This window comes from Tribolium castaneum, chromosome 3 (genome assembly GCF_031307605.1).
Source record: "Tribolium castaneum strain GA2 chromosome 3, icTriCast1.1, whole genome shotgun sequence".
NCBI lineage: Eukaryota > Metazoa > Arthropoda > Insecta > Coleoptera > Tenebrionidae > Tribolium > Tribolium castaneum.
Window position 1 is genome coordinate 16,197,094 of NC_087396.1, and position 11,155 is coordinate 16,208,248.

Consider the following 11,155-nt stretch of genomic DNA (forward strand, 5'->3'; position numbering starts at 1 on the left):
AAAATAAACATAACAACATTATTATTAATTTTTTATGTAATTTTACAACAGAGACTAAGTCTCGTTATCAACCAGTAGCCTCTAAATTAGTATTTTGATAAATTTTGAAAAAAACGTTTGAAATTTATTCGATGTTAAATTTTTGTTGGCTTCCCTGAATCCCCCTCGCCTGTCAAAACTTTTACATAACAAACCCCAAAAATGAGTGTTTCGAAAGAATCAAAGCCGTTCGATTATTGCTCCAGCCCGGATGGTGAAGATGTGCTACAAAAATTTGGCGTTATTGCCAAGCCCGTGGCTCTTACGGCTTTCGCCCTGTCGACGATCGACGTGATGCTGTACAGTCACCCTAAAGGTTATATGCAGACAATCGCCAGGTACTGCTACTGCTCCTGGCCCATTATTGGGGCTGCTTCCGCTTTTGTCATTGGGAGCAACTTGGCCGGCTCTCTGCGCAAGAAAGACGACAAGTTGAACTGGTTTATTGGTGGAGCTTCAGCAGGGGCTGTCGCCGGTATCTGGAGGAAGAATACTCTGACTGGATGCCTTGTGGCCACGTTCGCGGGGGTACTCGCACTTAGCAAGAAACACTGCATAATGAACAACACGCATTTGTTGTACCCCAAAGAATACCATGTGCAGTGGGGGGGCCTCAGGACCGTGCGTCAAGACTGGACACTGACCAAGCACAGGCCTGGCAACTGGACCACCGGGGAGAATTGAAGTGGTTTGTCTTGTAGTTAAATGTAAATAAAGTTCGTTTTAAATAAATCAGTTTATTGATATAGTGAAATTATTTTTTGTACTGTTGGGGGCAACAATAACAAGCATTACCAACATGTGTTATAACAGAAACGTCACTAAATATTTCCTGAACTATTATAATGAGAATAGACTATAAACCATATAATATATTAATAAGAAATCAGTTATAAAATCCGTAATTCAATAAATCTACCCACACAAAAACAGATTATGAAAAGTTATATTTATAAATTGTCATTTTTTGAATCTGAGCATCTCAAAGTTCTGGCCCTGAATCACCAGAAACATGATTTAAGTCATTTTCATTTTCTTCATCTTCGATTTCAACGATTTCCTCTTCTTCTTCTTCTTCTTCTTCAACTTCTTCGTCTGTAAGTTCTTCCTGAAAAACAAATGAGAATCAGTCGGAAACTAGGGTCAGAAACCTACATCAGAAATGTCATTTTCTGCCGCTGTGGCGCCACTAACGGTGGTGTATTTCGATTCTTCAACAAAATCTTCACTTCTCTCTCCGTTAACTCTCTGGACTGAACTCGATTCAGTTCGATTAAGATTTACATCGTTTGCTATTTCTTCGTCGCTTTCTTCTACTTCTATCTCAATCTCTTCTTCTTCATCTTCGGTCTCTTCTTCGTATACTATTTCTTCGATTTCTTCGACTTCTTCATCGCTGCCGAGTTCCTTATCCGCGAGGGGTTCCTCAAGTTTACTGTCATTCTCTATTTCTTCGTTGTGTTTTATTTCTTCAATTGGTTTGTTTTGTATTTGGCACTCTTCAGAAGCAGCTTCAAGACTAACATCATTGTGAACAGGTTTTGAAACAACCTCTAAATTCTGTTTTTCTTCATGATTGGTGAAACTTTCAATATTGTTTGATTTTTCGTCAATTAAATCTAAATTGTTTGGTTCCGAATTTTCGTTAATTTCGTTCGGTTCAACCCTTTGTTGAATATTTTCGATAGCCTCTTGGATTAAACCAGCAACTTCTTTTTCCAATTCTTCAACTTCAATAGTTTCCTTCAAATCATCGCTATCAAAGGTTATGGAAGGTGTTGGAATTTCGTTTTGTTCTTGTAATTTCTTCAAGAAATCCTCAACGTCTTTTTCTAGCCCGAGTTTTGGCCGCTCGTCTTCCTCTGGTGTTTTTTCGACGATTTCTTCAATTCTCTGTATACTGACATTATTTTCTATTTCTTCGCCTTTTTGTACATCACTGGTATCATTTTCTGTTTCCTCAGCGTGTCTTTCTGGGGAAAACTTTGTTTGTTCTACAATTTCGTCATTTTCTTTCTTCACGGCTTGTTCACTCTTTTGTAGACTTGCATCATTTTCCATTTCTTCAACTCCATTCTCTGTGAAACAGCAGGATTAAGACAAAAAAATCAATATCAGTTCTAGAATAAATGCTATAATATTGTTTTAATTTGAAAACAGAAGGTTTAAAATTATTTAGAATGTGATTTAGTTGCGGTAACATTTAACAACACGTGGTTAAAATGGTGATCTATGTGTTATTAAGGGCCAAACTAATTTGGCAATACAATTTTCGGGGGCGTAAAGTTATGGCATAAGTAGCTGCTCCTACATAGTAATTGTATTGCCAATCTAATTCGAAAAGGTGACACATAACGTACCTGATCAGCTTTTGATTACATAAATTTTAGCATGGTTCCAAACAATTACTATTAGCTTCTAGACGGTAGCAAAAAAATTGAAAAAAAACTACCAGCCGGCATCCAATTTCTCAAACGAATGTTTATAAGACGTTCACGGTTAAAAAAAAGCAAAAACACAAAATATTCGGTTTATTAAACATAATTCAGATACATGCTCATTACATAAGTTTTTACATGACTGATACAGTCATCCTGAAATTTTACACCATTTATTCTAGAATTTTAAAATAAAATACAACTAACAATGGTGCTATTATTCTAAAATTATGAGATATTTTGAATAAGGCACTAAGTTGCATGCCCTGTCTAGTTATAGTGTCTGTACTTACCCGAATCGGGGCTTATAACAGACAAAGTCATTTTTCCCGAAAGCACTACAGCCGGGTCTTCCCCGGAAACGGGTTCCGGTTCGATGGCGGAATCGGCAACCAAAAGTTGGGATTGAGCGGGAAGGGCACCTTCCAAATAAATCTCCTAGGGATTTTTCTGTTGCAATGAAAATTTCTAGAGGAGTTTAGTTACCTGTGGTGGCGGAGCTGGTTCTGAGGGAGTTGGTGATGGTGTTGGTAGAACTGGTGATCCAGGTCTTGACCATTTCTTCCCGCCTTCACAACTGGCTGTCATTTCCATTCCCAAAACCTTAACCGTGGGTTGTTCATCGTCGTGGGGCTTAACAGCGTCCCCGTTTGATAAATTCCCATTAACCAAGTCCTAAAATCCCCGAATTCAGTGTGAGATTGCTGCCAACTTGCCAGCGTCAATACATGAAGCGGCTAAAAATTGTACCAAACGAAAAAATGGAAAGAAACCAGCGACTAGGCATAAGCACGGCAAGGGGTAAGTGGCAAACTTTTCATTCTTTGTTAACTATGGTAACACTGTTACCTGTGAGGCAACCTCGCTGCTTTTGCGGCGAGCTTCAATTTCCTGATCGACTTCGTCCAGTAATGCAGACATGGCATTAACAACTACGAATAAACATTGTCATATTGAATTTTGTGTGGTTGGTACTCCTGGACTTTTAAAAAGGGGGAAGTGCATGCAAAGCTAAGCCAAGCTGCTAGTGCGGGTCAGGAGGGACAGGTCGCACCTGAGCTTTCAGAGGCACTTTAGACATTTGTTCAACGATGCGCTCCATGGCTAATTCCGTTTCACGCAGACGTTGGCGGAGTTGGTCCAGCTCTGCGTCTCCTGTTGGCACAAGCAATTCCATAGTCGAGTTGAAAACCCACACTTCCCTCCTGTACTACACTAGACAGTGACTCTACCAAGCACGTTTCCTCAGAATCAGAGGCAGAAAGATTGTTTTGCTTGACTTTTACACCGCTGACTTCAACCTTGTACGACATTCCGATCCAGAGAATCAATCGAATGTTTGAATTGCAGCCAAGTGACTTACTAACCCGATACAGTTTTAGACCAGCATAAAAATCATCGTCAAGCTTTAACAAAGAGGCGAAAGCCATCAACAGGTGGTTTCTTTTAATGTTCACAAAGTGTAAAGATGAATGAGATTCAATAATTTATCGGTTCGAAAAATTTCAAAACCTGTGATGTCGTTATTTGTTGCCATCAGCGCAACTTTGCAACACATTTAATTTGAGGGATAGGAAATTCTTTTTTCACAGTTTTTGTGTAATCTATAGTTTTTTTTAATTTTTGAGAATTTATAAGACACTAGCATTCGCCCGCGGCTTCGCACGCATGTCCATGACTATTTTAAAACGCAGAAAAATAAAGGAAAAGAGAAACCGTGGCCCGAGTTACTTTGTTTTTATAATTGCCAACAAACTCATCCCCTGTTTAACTTGAGGGTGTAATTTACGAAAATCTTGAGACACGTTGTCTTTATTTTTACCGGAAAGTCCAAACACCAATTCTCATGGACAAAACTTCAAAAATGACCCCTTGGGGGTAGTATTTATAAAAATCCCGAAATACACGCCTCTCCTTTTTCAACCGAATGTACAAGATATCAATTTTCAACAAATAAGAATTTTTTTCTCTTGAAATTTTTAACAGGCGTTTTCTGTTTTTAACTAAAAGCTCAAACACCATTTTTTATGAATACTTATGTGTATAACTTCAAAAATGACGAATTTCCAAATTTAACCCTGTTTGGGGGTGGAATTTCCAAAAAGTAATAATAAAACACTGTTTCTTTATTATTTACCGAAAGCCCAAATACCAATTTTCATGAAAATAAGTTTAAAAATGTCGTTTTTTTTTATTTTTATATTTATATCATAAGCTCAAGTACCAATTTGCACCGATACAATTAGAAAAAATACAGATTTCTATACAAATTCTATCCCTTGTTTAGCCTCTTTGGTATTGTGGAAAATACTAAGGGGTAAAGCGTTGAGGAAATCGGTGTGCAAAATTGAGGAAATTAGAGGAAATCAAGAGAAATCTTTTTAAAAAATTAGTGGAAATTTTGAAAATTGGGGAAATCTTGAAGAAATTAGGAGAAGTCTTTAGGAAATCAGGGGAAATCTAAGAAAATCAAAGGAATTCATTAATTAATTAGGGGAAATTTTGAGGAAATATGGTGTACAAAATTTGGGGTGCGGTTTACTCCTCGAAAAATACTAAAATGCGTGTTTCAGTTTTTACCGAAAGCCCAAATACCAATTTTTATGAATGTAAAGTCAAAAGTTACGGATTTTTATTCAAATTATTACCCATGTAAGCCCCTTAGGGGTTGATTTTCCAAAAATTCTAAAACACGTGTGTTTTTTTCTTCATTTTTAACCAAAAGGCCAAATATTAATTTTCGAGAATATAAACTTAACGAATTTTCATTGATATTTTAACACCCCATTTACTCTTCTTAGGGGTGGAATTTCCAAAAAACCTTAAACATATGTGTTTTTCATCTGTGACTGAAAGCCCAAATATTAATTTTCAAGGATATAATTTTATTATGACAATTTTTACACTTTATTTAACACCTTAAGGGGTGGTTTTCTAAAATCTTTTCCTAGTAGAAGCCTATACGTTATAAAAGCTATCTTCCGTGAAAATTTCGAATTTCTATACCAAGCCGTTTAGGCTGTGCTTTGATAAGTCAGTGAGGACAAGCAATTTTATTAATTTATTTATTAATTCTTCCGAATTATATGGTAAAGAGTATATTTCGTGAACATTACTTAACACACATAATACTATTAATTGTACATTATCCTATGTTCAGTTTTAAAAGTCCATGTCAATGCAACAGTTCTATAGAAATGCCAATTTTTAGCAAAATAAAATCTTTACTGTATGTATAAGATTTGTTTTGTGCCACTTTCATTGTAGCAACGTTTTCTTTGTACACCATTAAGTTTTTATTATGATTTCCACGCACCGAAGCTCATCACTCAGGCAAACTTATTGTGTGATTTATTACAGACAGGCTGTAGTCTTTCATGCGAACCGATCAGTGTCGTAAATATTTTCGGGTCATCCTTGTCAAGACATCTTATTATGAGGGTTGCTTATCTTAAATACTATTATCTGTTGTAAAACTTTATGGTGTACAAAGAAAACGTTGCTACAATACAAGTCGTTATTTGGTTATTAACTTATTATATTCCCTTTTTGGTGTAATCTAAAAACACAAGCGTCATTAGAGCACAACAATTTTCGAATCTTACGTGAGCTGTTTCAAAAATACACCTTGCAGTAATTATTTTTAGCCCCCGTACACTGTACGTAAAAAATAAAATAGCATCGGCAGCCTGGCAAACTATCCGAATCAAAATATTTATTTTATCGTGTGTGCGTATTCCGAAAAAATCGATTATAAACCACCCATTCATCCCGAATTTATCCAAACAAATACCTCTGACGCCTCTAATTCCTGAGAAAATGTACTCCGATCTGAATGATATCTGATAATGTCTTTGACCTACAGAAAAATATCGATGGAGAAACGCAAAAATAATTCGTTGGCAACACAATTCCGAAATATGTTGTGACTCGCATTGCCAATACCGAAAAATAAAAATGAGATGAGATGTGTATTACAGCGAGGAAAATTAGTTGCACAAATTTAAGCAGGACTTACTTGCATCACGTTCTATCCATCCTACCACCAAAGTAGCAAAAACACAATACGTTCATTTTTTCAATTAAAAGTGCCGGCCATCTGGGCCTAATCCCTTATCAGTGGTAAAAATAAACTCACCCAATTTGCTCGAAATGTTTTCTCGTGTGAGACGCGGCCCCAAACGACTCGCCTCCGATTCGAAGACTTCCTTCCGGAAGTGCGGGTCTGGGTCAACAGGTGGGTAGAGCGTGCCCCCAATGCCTTGCGGCTGTTTTTTGAAAATGATCTGAAACTTTTGGGTGAAAATGGGCCAGATTTGGGCCAAAAATTTACTTTCATGAGAGTGTAAGTGAAGAAAATCACAATCCCGATGGTATAAATGGGCATGATGACGCTCATGCTGCTGGTGCCCTGCTTCGAAGGCGGCACCACGTGGCCCGCCCCACCGATGGTGGGTCTCATCCCCGGGATGGGGCCGGGCTGCAAAATTACAACCCATTTTCAATTAAAATGTGACAAAAAAGAGTCAAAGATGTGTAGTCAAGTCCAGCTATTTGGTAAAAATAGATCGGCGAAACTACGTCATATGTGGCTATTTTGGGTCAGCAGTGTGGCAGGTCTGGAATAATCTAATATTTTGTAATAACTGAGTCGATTAAAAGGTGTCGAAGTGACGAACTATTTTTAAAACTCTATTGATTAGTGTGACGAAACGTGTTAAAGGGGAAATCGCCGATCGGTTGCGTGAAATTATTTCCAAAATGTTTGTTTTGAGTAAAAATAAATTCGACGGAACGGAACGAAAGACCGTGTTTTGAAAATAAATGGCATAATCGGAAAGTGTTTGACAAATGGCTTAAAATAAAAAATAAGCGGTTGCAGCTTGCCTTTGATATCCTTTAACGATTGAGAATTGAGGCTAAATTTTTGAAATGTTGATTTTAAGTGAAATCAAGGATGTTTCTCAATATATTTTTTGCCTTGATTTCGAGAAAATAATTTCAGACTTATTGTATAAGTTTGTCTATTAAGTTTGAACTATACTGAGAACGTCTGAAGGAAAAGTTCAAACAATCTCGTGAACGCGAAATTTGAAATTAGATTTTTAAGAAAATTAATAAGCAAAATGCTTTCTTTACAAATAAATGTTTATCGTAAATTGAGTCGTTACCTCACAGGTCATTTTAAGTATTTGTAACCGAGTTTAAACGGGTTAAAATGTTGATTAATTAATTTTTTGATTAAAAAACTGTTAAGTTCAAATCGCATGAAAAAATGTGGTTTTCTGAGGACCTCAGCAACAATACCGGGTGCTCAAAAATTGGCGTGGCAACTCAATGGTGTGTTAAAATAGTAAAAAAATTCTTTCTGCTAAAGTTATTGATAAATTTTAAATAAATGATATGTGGCAACGTTGTCTAACGATTGTGATAGCAATAGATCTTTATCAACAATAAACATAATTATTTTTAAAACAGTTTCCTAGGATAGGAAATAATTTCCAGTGTAGGCATATTTACAAATTGTGTTTTTTGTAAATTTTAATTTTTTTAAACAAAAAAAACTGCTAAAGTTTGAAATTTAAAAATAATTATTCAACATTAAAAAAAATGAAAACTGAAGTTATAACAACGTAGGTTTTCAAGATTTTTCTTGTAATGTACACATGCTTCTCTACTACAACGTACCTCTGAGTTGGTGCGCCAGTTTTTGAGCATTCTGTGTTTTTGAAAAAAAATTAAATTTAAAAATAAGGGGAAAAACATCTCATTTTTAGTTTTTTTATTTGTTTATTTAATAATGGTACCGAAGTATATGATATTTTTTATGGGCCATGTATATGACTTGTAATAGTGTATTTTTCCATAAAAGCTTTTTACCCTATTATAACTTAGTTACAAATATTTACATCGAGGTAAGAACTGGTCTAGGAGGGTTCAATTGTAAAAAAACGTTTTTGTTTATTATTATTCTTAAAAATTAAGTTTCAAATTAGTGCATTCGCACGGCCGTGCCCAGTATAGTTCAATCTTAAAATGACTATTAAGGGGGAGAATACCCATACGATGATGGTAACCCACACTAAAAAAGCGTCGAATTTAGGCCATTTTTCCCGGTGTTTTACAGCCGTTCAGCCGTTATAAGTAACTTTTTTGAAAGTTATTTACAGGCTACCTTCTTCTTGGGCGGTAGAGGAGAAAGTGTTTTAAAACGCTATCGGTGCTTTATTTAATTCAGGAAAAAATCCTGAAAACTGAAAAAAAAACGGTGTTCTTTGAACATCACTTTCCCTTAACAGTGAATGTTAAAGGTAAAATGAAATACTTTTGGCCCTGTAGTGGACTCTTAGGAATACAGTGGCTTTTGTTTTAACTTGAAATTGTCAATCGTTAACTCGTAAAATTCTTAAAACGAACTTGCGCTATTGGCCTATGACATCAGCGATCCTTCTCTAGTGCGCTCGCTTCAATTAATTGTCGCACATTTGCAGATGTGGGTTATTGTCAAGGAGCACGTATTCGTCAAAAACAGAGTCGTTTACTGTTTACTTATTCTTATGCAAAATTTTTTGAAAACTTTAATTTTGCCAAATTTTCGTTTACGTAGTCATATCTTCCTTCTGGATAAAGCAAGAACTTCTTTTTTTTGCAAAAGATTGCTCAATGAATGTAGTTTTTAGCATAAATACACAACTTTTAGTTTTGAGAAAAAATAACTAAGAAAATTGGGCAACACTACGAGTGCCAACGGAAATACGCGTTAATGCCACTTCAAGCGCTTATGGCCGTAAATTGAAATTGCAATAACTTGCTGAATGTTAAAGATATCCAAATGACTCTTGCACCAAAAACTTATTTAGACTACTAGCTTCATTTTGTTTTGGTAAACTTTCTTTAATTTTTAGAACCATAAGTGCTAAAATATACGAAAGCTGATATCTTTTAGGTAATAACCATTTTATTCGGTTATCAAGTCAGAATTCCTTAACAATAACCGCTTTAATCCGGAAAGGTTGTAAATATCATTGCAATTACTACAAGCCTGCCATTTTTTGATGTCTCACAGAAATACCTCAAAATTTTTGAACAAAATCAAAGTATCAAATGGTAGCGTAATTATTTCCCTATCGTTTAGGCTATTAATTAATTTTTTTAATCGACTGAAAATATTTATTTTTGCCTCGGCCATAAAACTTGGAACATCCTGTACATAAAATATGTGACGGCAAATGATTTGTGGTCAGTTATGTAGGAAACAGAGGAATTCTCCCCCTTAAATAATCTTAGCGAAGTTAGTCATTAATTAAAAAAATAATTATGTGGCTTGAATCAATTCTAAAGTTGTTGTACCAATTAAAACTCTAATTACATAAAAATTAACGAATAGATGTTTAAGTTAGTTTCATTATTGCGTTCCAAAAATCTTAATTTCTTGGCCGCCTCAAGCAATTACTGCTTGATTGGAATGCTTCGCATTCTTGACAGTGAAAGAAACAAGCAATGCACTTACTCTTCCTTCAACAACCCTCGGCGGTGGCCGTGCCGGTGGCGCCGTCTGCGGCTGAGGAATGGCTCTTCCTCTTTCCCTGAAAGCTGGATGGATCAACTCCGACCTCAAATGGTGCGGCCGTTCTTGCCTTATGTCTGAAAAACAGGCAAAATCACACAAAACCCCCACACACAGTTTTACGACTTCATCCACACAAAATAAAGTTATATCGGTTAAACACTCTATAAAATTAAAATTAGCCAAGATTATGTTGCGTGTTAGTAAATATCCCACACGGATTCTTACTGGGAGCGTCTGAAGCCACTTTCACGGTCACTCTGTGTGCCACCCCCAGTCGCCATGGATCAACCCCGTAGTTGTATTTCAAGCAGAGCGAACCATTCAGCGACCTTATCTGATCTAGAATTTGCTTAAGATTTCGCCCTAATCTAACTTGCTCTTGCAAGACGACCGAAATGTCGATTCCGCAGGTCTCGAGGACCTCTTGCCGGCATTTCTGGACGATCTCTTTGCCGTTTGTCGAGTTTATTATGGATGAGCATAACTCCGACATGATTTTTATTGTGTTTATATCAGTTTCGGATATTACATCGCAGCATCCTGGCAGAGACAGAAAAGATTATTGGACCAAATTTTAAAACAAACAATAAAAAATTACGAAGCGCCCTCTACTTCTACGTTCACTGGGAATGGGCAATTACGCACTGCGATTTTTTGAATAACTTATTCTCTGATCGTTTGTTTTAAAATCGATTGGTTCGTCGATTACGTAGGGGAGGGTGCAGTTGGGGTACCTGTGGCCTTGTCGATGGGACTTGGCTTGATGTGTTGGTTGGCGGAGCCTACCAGCATGGGGTAGAAGACTTTTGGCCATAGGACGGCAAAGCAGCCCACGACGATGACCAGGACCAGCATGGTCTTGCGTGGGCTGAGGTCGCTCTCCATCTTGGGGCTGTTGTAGCCCACGGAAGACGCTCGTAATCGCTCGGTCATGGCGCGTTCATGGTCTGGACACAACTAAAAATTGGGAAATTGTTGCCGTGCCAGAATCCAGAAATATCGCAATGACGGAAGCTCGGCGCGGGGATGAGATCGACTGATCAAAACAATGTGCAGTGGCGTGCGAGACGCCGATTGGGGATGGGGAAGCGTGCGCCGTGGCGTCGCG

At 37.0% G+C, this 11,155-nt stretch overlaps 2 protein-coding genes across 6 annotated transcripts; one reads left to right on the top strand and one right to left on the bottom strand.

Moving 5' to 3' along the window:
* Positions 1-25: 25 nt before the first annotated feature.
* Positions 26-785, top strand: ND-B14.7 (NADH dehydrogenase (ubiquinone) B14.7 subunit). Its single transcript, XM_966134.4, has one exon. The coding sequence runs from the start codon at positions 202-204 to the stop codon at positions 721-723; it is 522 nt and encodes a 173-aa protein (XP_971227.1). The 5' UTR covers positions 26-201; the 3' UTR covers positions 724-785.
* On the bottom strand, positions 757-11,079 carry RIC-3 (RIC3 acetylcholine receptor chaperone). 5 transcript variants are annotated; one of them, XM_008197389.3, is made up of 11 exons: positions 10,782-11,078; positions 10,273-10,587; positions 9,988-10,121; positions 6,811-6,957; positions 6,616-6,763; positions 6,496-6,516; positions 3,532-3,632; positions 2,964-3,152; positions 2,771-2,915; positions 1,195-2,117; positions 757-1,147 (listed from the first exon to the last, which is right to left on the bottom strand). In XM_008197389.3, the coding sequence occupies exons 1-11, from the start codon at positions 10,978-10,980 to the stop codon at positions 1,022-1,024; spliced, it is 2,448 nt and encodes an 815-aa protein (XP_008195611.2). In that variant the 5' UTR covers positions 10,981-11,078; the 3' UTR covers positions 757-1,021. The 5 variants fall into 5 exon arrangements, with proteins under 5 accessions (XP_008195611.2, XP_008195612.2, XP_008195614.2 ...); XM_008197390.3 differs by lacking the exon at positions 3,532-3,632 and adding an exon at positions 3,327-3,409 and having other exon boundaries at positions 10,782-11,077; XM_008197392.3 differs by lacking the exon at positions 10,273-10,587 and having other exon boundaries at positions 10,782-11,079.
* Between the last annotated feature and the right edge of the window lie 76 nt (positions 11,080-11,155).

Excerpts from the sequence above, each read along its gene's own strand:
- ND-B14.7 (XM_966134.4), top strand. The coding sequence starts at position 202 with ATGAGTGTTTCGAAAGAATCAAAGCCGTTCGATTATTGCTCCAGCCCG.
- RIC-3 (XM_008197389.3), bottom strand. The coding sequence starts at position 10,980 with ATGACCGAGCGATTACGAGCGTCTTCCGTGGGCTACAACAGCCCCAAG. Across the intron at positions 6,517-6,615 it reads AAACATTTCGAGCAAATTGG|GATGGATAGAACGTGATGCA; the intron begins GTGAGTTTATTT and ends CTTTGGTGGTAG. Across the intron at positions 3,633-6,495 it reads ATGGATAGAACGTGATGCAA|GAGACGCAGAGCTGGACCAA; the intron begins GTAAGTCCTGCT and ends TTGTGCCAACAG.